We start from the raw sequence: 14,302 nt of genomic DNA, 5'->3' as shown, positions 1-14,302 counted from the left end.
TATGACACTAAGTATCATTGCTTTTCTTCTTTGCCAGATGCAGTATCATTACATTACCAAACTATGGCCCTGTTTGTATACGCTTTTCTGAAACTCGCTAATCTGGCAAGCATGCTTATCTGATAAGCTTACTGTCTAGAGAATCCACTATCTGAATAAGCAGGGTGTTCGACAATCCTGATTATTTTGTGTCGATTGTCTGTCCTGGCTGGTAAATTGACCTGAATGCCCCTGAGGTTGATAATAGCTCATTTTTGTTGTGAATCTGTGAAGAAGATAATAATTCTAATGTCATTGGATTTTCTTAAATAGAAATTGCATTACAATAATTTGAAATTCATATGATAGATCGGTCTAGTATGGAAACATCCGTCATTGGTACAACAACGAATCACGAAACCATAGCGACAGCAATAGCATCATGCAATGCACCCATATCCATGTCATCTCCTAAAGCAGCATCACCATCATCTGTACTAGGTTGGGTTGGATTAGCATCATCTTCCTCAAAATCCTATTCAAAATGCACGTCATGTATGGCACTATCTCTGATGAAATTGTGAAGGGCCATACAAGCAACTATAATTTTGGATTGCTTGTTAACCGGATAACTGGGCAAATTCAAGAGAATGCACCACTTCATCTTTAGAACTCCAAATGATCGCTCAATCACATTTCTAAGGGATGAATGTGCATGATTAAACACTTCTTTTAATCCCACCGAATGCTGACCATGCTGCCATTCAGAAACATGATACCTCTATCCCTTGTAGGGTGCAAGAAATCCTTTTCTATTAGGATATCCAGAGTCAACAAGATAGTACTTGCCTGCATATTATATTTATATGTTATATCACAATGAGGAAATATTCTCTAGAAAATAAATTGCAACATAACTCGTTCTTACCATCTGGAGGATGTGGAAATTGTTCCTTGTATGTGAGAAGCGTGTCCAATAATACACGAGTGTCATGGACAGAACCAGGCCAACCGGTGATAGCAAATGTGAACCGCATATCAAAGTCACATACCATCATAACATTTTGTGAAGGATACCCATGCCGGCCAATGTATTTTGGTTGATCAGCTAATGGCACAGTTACAGGTATATGGGTACCATCTATTGCTCCTATGCAATCTTTGAAAGGAGGCTAGAACCTTGCTTCTTGTAGTTTAGGATGAACAATAGAAAATTGTGGGTCCTTAGGTCTCACAATATCAACAGCTAATCTCATGATAGATTCAAGAACCTCTTCAAATTTCCTAGTGACAGTTTCTAATGAGCGACAGAAATTATTCTTGCATTGCCTAAAAGATTGAGGTGCACCACAAGTCCATAGAAACATTCCTAATGCTTCCTTGCTATAAAATTATCTACTTGATCTCAATCCATAATCTTGTACCAAGGTGTCATGAAGGCTTAAGAAAATTGATCTCCTCATTCTGAACATGTTAAAGCACTCCACTGGATCTTGTAGTTGCAACTCAACACACTGTATTCCAGTCATCCTTGGTATCGTAGTAGTAATCTTCTTCTTGTTCATACCAGATGATGCCATGTAGTCCAGACCAAGCATTGCCACTATGTAATCATCATTAGTATCATCAGATTCATCGACATCCAAGGTATGAACAGAGTCACTGTTGCCTTCACATTCACTAGTTGCAATAGAGGTACTCATCAAAAAAAATGCAAGCCTGTCAAAAAGCACTAATCAGATCATCAGATGAATTTTTATTGGTACAACACAACTGATAAAAGGTACATAGTCTCACACAACATACTTAGGAAATTGAAATAATGTCTCACACAACATAAGGGAAATGAAAGAGAAATGGCACACTAATGCAAGACCCTAATGCTTCTTCCTTATCTCCCAAGCCCTCCTCAGCCAATTCAACCTCCCATTTGATGTCTTCAATGTAATGAACACATCACGATTCTCCTTTTTTTGAAGAAGTTGTGTGGCATAGAAGTGTTCATCACTCCCCTTCTCAGCCCCATCCTTGATGACTTAATCCAACATACTTCCAATCTCATCTCTAACATGATCAACAACTTGTGAAGTAGCTGAATGTTTGCTACTTTGAGCTTTCAACTCATATGCATCGACCAAATGCTTCATGCACTGGTCTCTATAAGTATTCTTATTCTTTCCTTTAGGGGAACTAGGAGCTGGCCTTTTTGCAGCCCTCCGATCAAAACTTGTTGGGGCCTTAGGTGCCTCCCTATCATTGTTGCCCGCAGCATCAACAACATCATATTCATCAACATCAACATTGCCATCACCACTTGGAACATATGAAGTCTCATTTGTAACAATGACAGATTCAAACATGATTCGCATCTGATCCTCATACTCAAGCGGGGCTGTTCTAAACCGAATACAACCTTGCATAGCCTGTAAAATATCACCAAAATAGCATGCCATTAGACCTTCTTGTAACAACCTATCCTAATTAAACCATATTTAATCTTAAATAAAGCCATTAGAGCATAAGAAGAACAATTGGCAGTTGTGAAGACAAGTAAAAAGACACTTTTGCCCTCACAAGCTAAACCGTTGTTTAAAACGTAACTTAATTTTTTGCTTAAAAACTTAAAAATCTGTCCAACTAAGAGTTGTGGAACTCAACTTTCCCAACAACTTTTAATTTTAGTGTTTTGTCTCAATCTAAGTAGAAGACCTTCAAAAACTCAAAATTTGAATCTGTGTCAATTTAAGAAAAACAGATGAAGTCCCAACTTTGGGGCTCTTTATTTCAAAATTTTTAATATAAACTCAAGTTGAACTATATACCAAAGTTTTAGAGCTTCGAGACCTTAACAACTTTAACTAAGGGAGCAAGATCGAAATCTGCACAGAAAGCTTTCAAAACCCATGTCAAAGTCAGCCAGTTCGATCAACTCAGCCTCAATCAGCAATCTAGGCTGTCTGGAAGCAGCTCAACCAGGCATATTGGCGTGAGCTTATCTCTCAAAAGTTGAACAGAACATTAGAAAAACCCTTTATAAGAGTTTGATAACTAAAATTATGCAACAACTTTATCAATTGGACTCTGGTCAAATTCGCATCAGAAGCTTTTCAAAATTTAAGCTCAAGTCAGCCAAAAACCCAAAAATTGGCCAAACCACCGTTTTTGCCTAAGTCTGAAATCCGGCGTTCCTCCAAACTTTGAAGCTTTGTATCTTCAAATCTGCTATGAATTTGAACTCGGTTCAATTATAAAAGTTGAACTTGGATCTGAGGACTACAACTTTTGTAAAGGGAGTTAATGTCGCGCGGATCAAAAATCTGAAGTTAATTGCGCTCGAAGACCGCCTCATCGCCGGATCCTGTAGATCCCTCACACCTGAGCTCGCTGCAAGTGGCACTTGGCCTACCCAACTTCCTTCTGGTTGGACGGTTGAGTGGGATCCCTCCTCGGACGGCGACGACTGGGATCATTGATGTCATGATCGGCTTCGTCATGATATCCTGCTATGACGTGCAGCTTCCGCTTATTTATTTATGTTATTTGAGAATTCTGCAAACTTTGCTTGAATTTCGAACTTGAGGTTGTAATAACTTAATGGACTTGCTTAATTGAGATGGACTATTGTAATCTCTGTAACCACTCGCCTTCGTGCGAGTCTTGCTTTCTCGATCCTGAGATAAGTGGTTTTTCGGATGAAATCCGACAGACGACCAAGTTGATTTGTTTAAAGGACATGATTGCATGCTAAGTGGCTTAAGTGTGCTTTAACCAAGTTAATTTGGGACAATTCTGTTCAAAACAAACAAGTGTATGTGAACTATCTCTAATGGGAGTGTTAGTGGGCTCACCGCATTTTGTTCTTCCCACCATTCCTTATCAGCCACAATACAACTAGTAACAGGATCTCTTCCCAATCCGATTGCTCTCAAGTTCAAAGTCTTCCATTGGGTATACATTTTTTCAATATATCCCACATGTTCTTCATTTGTCTCATTGTATGGCCTCTTAGTACACTCATAAAACTTTCTAACAAGATTTGCATATCTCACCGCATTCAAATATTGCTGCGACCGATTGAAAGCAGGTACTTCTTCCACACAAATGTCATTGAAAGCTTTCACGGCAAATGAATCCCATTTTGCCACAATCTTTGACGTCTTTTCCATCTTAAATTTGATTACAGTATGTAGAATTAAATATAAATCTACAATCTTGCTTACTGACCATACAACCCACAATCTGCCATTTGAGCAATCCATCAAGAAGTGACAGCAATTTTACCTTGCTCTTGGTTGGCGGCCTTGCAATCGGAGCAGCAACAGCCGGCCAAATCCTCCGCAGCAACTGCACGCATGCAAACAAAATTGCTCAGTTGACTCTATCATCATACAGCTCCAGTTGCTCCAATGCAAAATGAAAAACGAATCAATATATATGCTAACAGTATGGCTGTATATTCTTTACATGTGAAGTTGCTTTGTGAATTAGTTAAGGGTAATGTCCAATCACAGAGGAACTTGAACGTTACTGGAGGACTACCAAATGGAATTAGTTAGGCATGGATAATTACAAACACATGTACCATTTAGGACTACCAAATGGAATTAGTTAGGCATGGATAATTACAAACACATGTACCATTTAGCACCGAACAGATGGATTGTAGAGTTCAAGACTATTATAAATACCTACAGATGTCAATTTGAACACATTGAAGAGAATAGGAACAGAGGTCAGGGAGGAAGGTATTTCGAAAATTTACCTGAACACTTCAACTTATGACAAATGTGCAGGGAGGTGGGCAGGGGCGGCCGGAGGCGGGGGCCAAGCCCAGGGGCGCGGCGTCGGTTGCAGGAGGCAGGCAGGGGTGGCCGGCTACGGGGGCCAAGCCCGACGGAGGCAGAGAGACGGGCAGGGCGAATTGAGCCGGCGGCGGGCGGCGAACTGAGACGGCAACGACGGGATCTGCAGGAGGTGGCGGCGGACGCTCTCGGTGGCGGACGGAAGCCGGTGATGGGATCTACAGCAGGCGGATGGCGGACGCTCCCGGCGGCGACGGGATCTGCATGAGGTGGCGGTGGGACCTGCAGGAGGCGGACGGGAGCCGGCGACGAGTTCTGCAGGAGGCGGACGGCGGACGCTCCCGGCGACGGACGGGAACTGGCGGCGATCGCGGGATCTAGGCGCGGACGGCTGGAGGTGTCGGTGGGGTGAGGGTAGCGGGGGAAAATTGGTTCGCTTGCCCCAGAAGCGGCTCCCGGGCCGCATACAGGATAAGCCCAGCGCCAGTTATTTTCTGGATTGTGGGCTAAGCGGCTTACATGGTAAGCGGGAAATAAGCAAAGTGTTTAGGTGAGCTTATGGTTTATTTCCACCGATAAGTGGAAAATAAGCGGATATAAACAGGACCTGTGTGTCCACCATCGTGAAACCGAATGAGATGGATGGAATACGATTACACGAAGAATTGGGATATAGTATTAAAAAATCCCAGTTGTGCTCAGTAGATTGTAAAAAAAAAAGGAAACCTTTGTTCCGAAGAAAAAGAGAGAAAAACAACACTTGATTTAGAAAAAGTTTTAGCAGGTCGCTGAATCTTTGATGGAAAAGGATCGCTATTAGTGTACTAGCAGTAAATGGTCGTGGGTCCCACATCACCGCCCTCTGAGTGCCAGTCTGGCCCCACGAGGCGTCATTCGAGCCAGCGAGGCAGCGACCTCGCAGCCCCACCTCAGCGCTCCGCCTTCCATGAACGGAGTCCCTCCTGCACCGACCTTTGCTGATTCCACCGGGTCCCACAGGTCGGAGGTACACGCCAGGCTGCGCAGCCCACTCGAGCGTTACACCCGGCGCACCGGAGCGGGTCGCTGTGGACCTTGTGGTGCGGCGGTGCCCAGCGCAGCGCCCCCCGGCCTCTTCTCTTCCTCTCGCGCGACCTCACGAGCGCGAACCCCGCGAAGCCGCCAGGCCACGAGCCCACGGCTCCCCCTCGGCCTCCCCGCCTCGCTCCGTCCGCCGCCTAGGGTTTTCGACCGGGGGCCCGCCGCAGCGGCGGCGCGGGATGCGGGTGGGCCCGCGCGGGTAGCCCTCCGACCCACAACCGCCGCGCCGCGCCATGTCGCTCCTGCGGCGGCGGAAGCAGCCGCAGCGGGAGCAGCCGCCGCCGCCCTCAGATGGAAACGGGTCCGACCACGACGATGACGACAAAGGGAAGAAGGCGTCGGCCTCCTCCTCCGCGGCGCCGGAGTCCAAGGAGGCGACGAGGCGGACCAAGGCCAAGTGGTCGTGCGTGGACAGCTGCTGCTGGCTGGTCGGGTGCGTGTGCTCCGCCTGGTGGCTGCTGCTCTTCCTCTACAACGCGATGCCGGCGTCGTTCCCGCAGTACGTTACGGAGGCGATCACGGGGCCACTCCCGGACCCGCCCGGGGTCAAGCTGCAGAAGGAGGGGCTCCGCGTCAAGCACCCCGTCGTCTTCGTCCCCGGCATCGTCACCGGTGGGCTCGAGCTCTGGGAGGGGCACCACTGCGCCGAGGGGCTCTTCCGCAAGCGGCTGTGGGGCGGCACATTTGGCGACGTGTACAAGAGGTTGCTTCCTTCTTTTTTTTTTTTTTGCTCTTCCCAATTCTTATTATTTTCTGCAATCGCTGTATTGCGCACGAATTTAATTTTTGTTGTTAGCGCTAGAGTTTTGTCTGGGTTATAGGAGGTGTATCTTTATGTTTCGGTTGGTTGAACCACCGATTGAATGCTTGTTGTCTACATCGCTTGTGCTTTAAGCTTTACTACTTTGTTTGGTCGTTGGTGTTTGTTTTAGGAAATAAAGGTTCCTGCTAGGATATTTTCTGCCTTTGTGTTACTGGTGCCTTTGAGATGTCTTTGAGATGACTTCTGCTCTTCTGAGAGCTGTGAGGAGTTATGTATTGTGATGCCTCAGTGGCAGGGTGTTCCGCTGCGATCTCGGCAACAATGGTTGATCCATTGTTTTATTTTTGGTTCTTTAGCAATGGTTCAAATTTTCCTCGTACTTTCAATTTGGAATTTACTTGGTGAGTAGGTTGGTGGCTTGTTTTGTCTCATTTCTTTGTTTAGTTGTGTGGTTTCACAGGATGTGAAATATAGTGGCAAGAACAGCTTTATTTTGTCTTCATATATTGGGACTTTTGTTATCACCAGGAGTGGAATTTTGGGTGTGCAGTATGTGCATTTTGGACTAACATCAATCCGGTGTCTTGTGATACTATAACTTGTCCACACTTTTCTTGTCCTTGGCTTACTATTTATGTCTTCGAATTCCCACAAGTGACGAGCTTCTTGCATTTGCACTTCTGCATAATCCTTACCTGGTTTTAGGTGGTGGAGATATGGGAACTGTCTTAGTGTCTTAATGTAGAGAAATATCTTTTTCAGTAAATCATGCAGTTTCTGAACTTTTAGAAGAAAACTGCAATTTACATGAAAAGCAGGAGGTTTCCCTGTGGTACTGGGTAATACATTGTAAAGTTTGACAGAGAATTTGGTCCCCCCCTAGCAGTTGTATCATGCTAGGTATTGCTTTTCTTTCTATAAAGATGAATGTTTCCTACTTTCCAATGAGAGTACCGACCAGAATTCTAAAGAACACACCTGCTGGATGTTCCTTCTGAGCATTGTGCTGTTGAACTATAGGGAAAATAAAGGCGTTATACTTTTGACGAAACAGTTTGTTTTTTTTAAACTAGCATTTCAGCTGGATGGTAATTTTCTTTGCAAGTATTTTTTTTGCTTGAAGTGAAGTATGCCTGCTGGAGGTTCATTACTTTTACTGTAACGTGAAATCTTATTTATTTGCTCATTTTGAACTAAAGTGGTCTTGTTCCTGCACTTAGGAACGTCATAATGTTTATGAATCACCTACTTTAGAATACGGTGGCAGTTTCTGCTTTGCATTTTGAGGATATATTTTTTACAATACATCTTTATCAAGTTAGCTGTGGTGTGCTTGTTATGCAAAATATCAGCACATTATGTAATCTTTATAATAATCCACAGCATGTTCCCCTAGCAATAGGAGTGATACTACGTAGATGAAGAACAACTGAAGCATTGTGTGCTGTACTGCTGTAGCCTTACCCTGAAAACATCCAGAGGTTGTTTAAAACTGTATCAGAATTCTCTTTTACTTTTCACAACCTATGCTATGGTCAAGCAGAATTGTAAAAAACAACTATGACATGAATAAAAGAACCTCATGGTGTTTTACCTTATTTGATAGCGTCACTGTTACGAAGATTGTTTTGAAGTGAATGTCATCACTTTGGGACTTCATATTATGTTTACTAAACTTGTTCTACTGGGAAAAAACTTTTGGCTACTATACAAGTTGTTTATGTTCGATTGATTGGTCCTCTTTATATATCCAATCTAGCTATTGCAGTATTGTTATGTATCTATTAAGGTAGCATGTTCTCAGCCTTTCCTATGTTAGTGCAATTGTGCAAATACAACATTCTATGGAGTTGAGCTTGTGCACTTTTACTTTGGCTGCCGAGTCTTACTATCTCACCTCTGACATTTTCAGACCTTTATGCTGGGTTGAACATATGTCACTGGACAATGAAACTGGATTAGACAAGCCAGGAATAAGGGTTAGGCCAGTCACAGGCCTTGTTGCAGCAGACTATTTTGTACCTGGATATTTTGTTTGGGCTGTGTTAATTGCCAATTTAGCTCGTATTGGATATGAAGAAAAGACCATGTACATGGCTGCATATGATTGGAGGTTATCTTTCCAGAACACTGAGGTACCCTTCTTTGATGACTTTACGCCAGTAGATTAGTCAAAGGTCATGACAGATTGGTTTTTCGTTATTGATGATTTAGATATAGTTCCCTGTGTAAAAATGCTACTGGTATAGAATGGAGGTGTCCTGTTTCTAATGTAGGTTACTATCTCCAGGTTCGTGATCAAACCCTGAGCAGAATAAAGAGTAACATTGAACTCCTGGTAGCTACCAATGGTGGAAATAGGGTTGTGGTTATCCCACACTCTATGGGGGTCCTCTATTTTCTGCATTTTATGAAGTGGGTCGAGGCACCTCCTCCCATGGGAGGTGGTGGTGGTCCAAACTGGTGCGAAAAGCATATCAAAGCGGTTGTGAATATTGGTGGACCTTTCTTAGGAGTTCCCAAGGCTGTTGCTGGGCTTTTCTCATCTGAAGCCAAAGATGTTGCCGTTGCTAGGTAATTCAACTTAAGAGTTTGTTAGTTTTAGTAGGCAATCATTACTTTATCAGGGTTGAAGCTTAGTAGGTGGTGCCTAATGAGATTATACTGTCTCTTAATGCAGTTCTTTATAAGATTGCATCTAATTAATTCATTCTTTGTCTATTCTAGCTGTTAGTATGCATCAGACTATAGTTTACATTTTACATTTGTTAGTGTATATGCTTACTTCAGACAAATTATGCTTATATTTTCTTTACAAGATTTGCTGTATTTTAGTTAATCCATAGCCCTGACACTCGGGGGTCTTGCCGGTGATCGTTTTTCATAAATATTTTCAAATGGTAAATTGCTATGCTGACATGCTAATTTCTGCTCATCTATTATGCACTTAAAGTTAGCATATAAGCATGGTCATGAATTCTATTCAAGATCACATATTTTGGTATCAATTGACCATAATTATTATTTTTTGTTCTGTAATGGGTGGGGATTTAGTGGTACATGATCTAGCTCAGAAGGGTCATTACACAAAATCGTTATATATTAGCTGATATTCTGATAATACTTGTTGCTTTCTTGATACTGAGGAAATTCAAGAAATGCATGTTGTCCGCTTTCAATGTATGAAATTATTCTGTTAAGTTAGGTAGCAATCAACTCATTTATTTAACTAAGGGAGAAATAGAAAAATGCCATGAAACTTTCTCCTTGGAATCATAAAATTTCATACTCAATAAGGACCAGGCCTAAAATGTCATATATTTATGGACAAAAGGAGTAGCTTCTAAAATCAAAGTATCACTGCAATAAAGTAATCGTTGATGCAAGTCTCAGCACTTCTCTGTTAGCTGTCGTTCACCCCGTAAATAAATTGAGCGGTAATATAATTGCAGACTTAAATCTTATCTCTTTAGTGGTGTCATTCATTCTAAAATAGTGCAGAAATATTCGTCATGCGGTTTACAGTCAATCAGTTATATATAGACCAGTATCCCAGAGCCACAATGTACAATATGGCAAAGAAAGATATTCCATTCGTTAGCTTAACTGAATACAAATACTGTTCATCATTTGGGTTGTTCAGGTGTTGCAATGTGGATGCATTTGGTTGGGGTTTTTTTTTATGATTTCATTTTTAAACATGAGCTTCGAGCCGCTGGATACCTTTTTATTCTGATTTACTTATCTTTATTTGTTCAAAGAAATTACTTTCCAGTGTAAGAAAGGAAATTAGGTCCCTACTAAGTTTTGTTCTGTACATACAGAGCTATTGCACCTGATGTTCTGGACTCTGACTTTCTTGGACTTCAGACTTTGCGCCATTTAATGCGTATGACCCGAACATGGGATTCAACAATGTCAATGATTCCTAAAGGTGGTGATACTATTTGGGGAGGTTTGGATTGGTCTCCAGAAGATGGTTTTGAATGCAAAGCTAAGAAGCAAAAAGGCAACGATACTGGGGTTTCTAGTGACATTAATGTGGAAGATGTTGAAGTTGAACCTGAGCCTATTAACTATGGAAGATTGGTATCTTTTGGTAAAGATGTAGCTGAAGCTCTTTCTTCAGAGATTGAGCGGATTGAATTTCGTGTGAGTATTCAGAAGTGTATTAACATCTCTTTACTTATTTTCTGGGTCTTAGTGTCTTTTTTTGTGCTACTTGTCAGTGCCTTTTACATTTTGCATTATTCGTTGTTTCAGATACTCTTTTTCTGTAGCATGTGATTTCCAGTATTTAACTATTATAAATTTTGTAATTAAGCTATCAATTATGCTGGTTTGAACCTTTGAATTCACCATAAAAGGTTTGGGCCCCAGATGAAGCTCTTGATTTATCCTTTGTTTTCTGAGTAGTGCCTCTATACTCTCCCAGAAACAAGTTAAGAAATCTTGAAAGTTTTCTTCCAAAAAAAAATCTTTAAAGAGCTTTTCTAGTAGCGATAATAGTGTTGTTAACAACCAAAGGCCTAGTGTGCTCTAAAGATAGTAGTGAAACACTTAAACAAAGATCATTGAAGCACATCTGGACTTACCTTACCTTCTGTGTGTTACTCATGTTGGTATATAAGGTGACTTCATTGCATTAAGGTGTATATATGGTGGGCCTTAGTTTTATGAAAATGGATCTATGAGCTGCATATGATGTATTTTTGACATTGGAATGAAATTTTGCTTTGACCATTTCAGGATGCTGTTAAAGGTAATAATATTGCCCATTCAAATTCGTCATGCCGGGATATCTGGACAGAGTATCATGAATTAGGGTGGGGTGGAATAAAAGCAGTTGCAGACTACAAAGCTTATACTGCTAGTTCCATTATAGACCTTCTTCGCTTTGTTGCTCCAAGGATGATGCAGCGTGGAAGTGTTCATTTTTCATATGGAATTGCCGATAACTTGGATGACCCGAAGTATCAACATTATAAATATTGGTCGAATCCCTTAGAAACAAAGTATGTGTCTTTTGCCAATGCTCCTATTATATATTTTATACATTACCTTTTCTTGCTTCCGCCTATTTACATGACTGGCCATTATTCAAGTATGTTAACTTATTATTTCATTTTCAGGTTACCGAATGCACCTGACATGGAAATATTTTCAATGTACGGAGTAGGCATTCCTACAGAAAGAGCATATGTCTATAAGTTGGCCCCACAAGCTGAGTGCTATATACCTTTTCGGATCGACACCTCGGCTGAGGGTGGAGATGAAAATAGCTGCTTGAAAGGGGGTGTTTACTTAGCTGACGGTGATGAAACTGTCCCGGTTCTTAGTGCCGGCTACATGTGTGCAAAAGGATGGCGTGGAAAAACTCGGTTCAATCCTGCTGGCAGCAAGACCTACGTGAGAGAATACAATCATTCTCCACCGTCGACTCTCCTGGAAGGCAGGGGCACTCAGAGTGGTGCCCATGTTGATATCATGGGGAACTTTGCTTTGATTGAGGACATCATCAGAATTGCTGCTGGGGCAACCGGCGAGGAAATTGGTGGCGATCAGGTTTATTCTGATATATTCAAATGGTCGGAGAAAATCAAATTGAAATTATAGTGCATGGGAAGATGAAGTGCCATTAGTGGATTGCGTGCCAATGTGATTGCTCCAGAGTGCAATTCTATGGATTTTGCTTTGCTATTGTAGTTTTCCACTGATTCGTCCCTTTCACAAATTTACATTGAGACAGGAAGCTGATGCGGTGCTGTACCACTATTTTGGGAATCGTACGGCATTGTATATTAAAATGTACAGGTGTAAGTTACAGTCGCTAGCAGAATTTTATCTATTGATTGATTTTGAAGTATTTGCTAGGTATTTTCCCCCTTTTTAAAAAATGGTGCATACAATGGTAGGAGATAAATAAATTGTTCACTTAGCAATCATGTTTATCCATGTTCGTTTTATGTCTTCTCTCCCATTGCGTCCATAGCTTTCGTGATTTTCTAGCCACCTCTAATCCGGTTCTGTTGAGTCAGAATGAACAAAATATCGATCACGAACGTAAGTAGTTTTAGTCGTGTGCACGAATTAACGAGTTGGGAAACATCAGTACATAAGCCTTATTTATTGTCTCTTTTCCGAAAAAGTTTATTTGTAGAACAATGAAGATAACTAAAATCACTTAAATGTGTGATAGCAGAAAGGCTCAAGAAAATCCTGCTGGGCTCAGCAAACATGCCGACCCGTCCAGTGTTGTCTCGGCCCGCACCGAGCCGCGACGCGGCGTTGGGTGGTGAAGATGGATCACTCTGACAGGCAGGCCGCACTCGGTGTGCAAAGAGCTTGCAACGGGCGGGCGCACATGCACGGCGTGCCGCAGCGGCACGGGGCTCCCGTGGATACGATAGAAGAGACCAACGACGAGGCGGCGCGGCTCGTGGCGGCCACGTTCTCCTCCCTCTCCCTCCCGCGGCGCGCGACCGCAATTCGCGAGCATGTGCGCGTGAAAGCGGCGCGCGACCCACCAGGGGCACGGGCACCACGGCACCACCGATCCGCGCGCTCCCGTTCCCCGCACCGCCGGGGCGGGCGCATTCAAGCGGCTGCCCGCGCGCGCCGCCGCCGGGCACCTGCAGCAACAGTGCGCGCGGCGCGCCCACTTCCGCGCACGGTTCCTACCTTCCAGGGGTCGGGTCCGTGCGCCCGCGACCGCGACGGAGCGAACGGACGGCCGCGCCGCCCGCCACGGAGAAAGGCACGCTCTCTCTGCTGGCTGCCTGGCTCCGTTTGGCTCATTGGCTGCGACGTCCGCGTCTGTCTGGACTCCCGACTCCGCCCCCGGCCCCGAGCGCAACCACCGGGAGGATTCGACCGACCGGCCAGTCGATGCGTGTCGCGGCAAGTGGCCCGCCCGCCGCTGGGGACCTCGCGGCCGTGTATGGCCATGTATAGGGGCTTCGCCCTTCACCAGTCGAGAGCGCGCACCGGCTGGCGCGCGGCGCCCGCGGCACGGTCCGCGTCGCAATAACGTCCCTGCCGCCTATCTGCTCGCCCGGTGGCCTGGTCGCCCAGTTCATTTCCATTACTGAATGCTGATACTGCCGTGCACCCTGAACTTCACAGTGCATAACGTTCGCATTACCATTCGACAATTCGACCTGAGTGAGATCTATCAGATCACCGAAAGCTTCCTCCTGTCCCAAACCGGCGGTGCGCGAGCTATTCTAATTCGCGACACGCCACGACCACGACCACGGCCACGGCGCGTTACGTGCCATGTCGCGCGGCGCGCAGAACACGACATTCCGATCGGCGCGCCGCACCGCTGCCAGGGGCGGTGTTTCAGGGGAAGCTAAGGTCCTCCTGAACTGGCACGCTTGTCGTCTTCCCGACACGCTCCAGGCTCATCACAGAAAACACAGAAACGAAGGCGTGGTTCGATCGGTCATCAGGTAGGTGTACCCAGCGCCTGCTCCGGCCGGTCGTCCCGTCCCTCTCGCGCGCGGCCATCCTGTCCAGATCCTGCTCCGGCATACAGATCGGCCGTCCATGTCGCCGCTCCATGTGTGGCGCGTACTTGCGTCGCGTTGGATCCTTCCTCCACACTCCCATGCAGCACCGCCGCCACATCAGCCACGATCGATCGACGTCGAAGCGGAAAGCAAACAAAAGGTGC

At 44.4% G+C, this 14,302-nt stretch overlaps 1 protein-coding gene and 1 pseudogene across 2 annotated transcripts; one reads left to right on the top strand and one right to left on the bottom strand.

The window, feature by feature from the left end:
• Window positions 1-514: 514 nt before the first annotated feature.
• LOC140221912 (uncharacterized) lies at window positions 515-2,432 on the bottom strand (annotated as a pseudogene).
• Window positions 2,433-5,903: 3,471 nt separating this feature from the next.
• LOC117843960 (phospholipid:diacylglycerol acyltransferase 1) lies at window positions 5,904-12,490 on the top strand. 2 transcript variants are annotated; one of them, XM_034724755.2, is made up of 6 exons: window positions 5,904-6,564; window positions 8,537-8,759; window positions 8,915-9,198; window positions 10,449-10,776; window positions 11,374-11,639; window positions 11,757-12,490. In XM_034724755.2, exons 1-6 carry the CDS (start codon window positions 6,095-6,097, stop codon window positions 12,238-12,240), a joined length of 2,055 nt encoding a protein of 684 aa, XP_034580646.1. In that variant the 5' UTR covers window positions 5,904-6,094; the 3' UTR covers window positions 12,241-12,490. The 2 variants fall into 2 exon arrangements, with proteins under 2 accessions (XP_034580646.1, XP_072148341.1); XM_072292240.1 differs by lacking the exon at window positions 5,904-6,564 and adding an exon at window positions 7,006-7,025.
• Window positions 12,491-14,302: the final 1,812 nt, after the last annotated feature.

This window comes from Setaria viridis, chromosome 2 (assembly GCF_005286985.2).
Source record: "Setaria viridis chromosome 2, Setaria_viridis_v4.0, whole genome shotgun sequence".
NCBI classification, from domain to species: Eukaryota; Viridiplantae; Streptophyta; class Magnoliopsida; order Poales; family Poaceae; genus Setaria; species Setaria viridis.
The sequence above is the reverse complement of the archived record's forward strand: the minus strand, read 5'-3'. Positions and strand labels throughout refer to the sequence as shown.

Coding starts and splice junctions, on each gene's coding strand:
- LOC117843960 (XM_034724755.2), top strand. CDS start 6,095: ATGTCGCTCCTGCGGCGGCGGAAGCAGCCGCAGCGGGAGCAGCCGCCG. Junction 6,565..8,536: donor TTTGGCGACGTGTACAAGAG/GTTGCTTCCTTC, acceptor TGACATTTTCAG/ACCTTTATGCTGGGTTGAAC. Junction 8,760..8,914: donor TATCTTTCCAGAACACTGAG/GTACCCTTCTTT, acceptor TACTATCTCCAG/GTTCGTGATCAAACCCTGAG.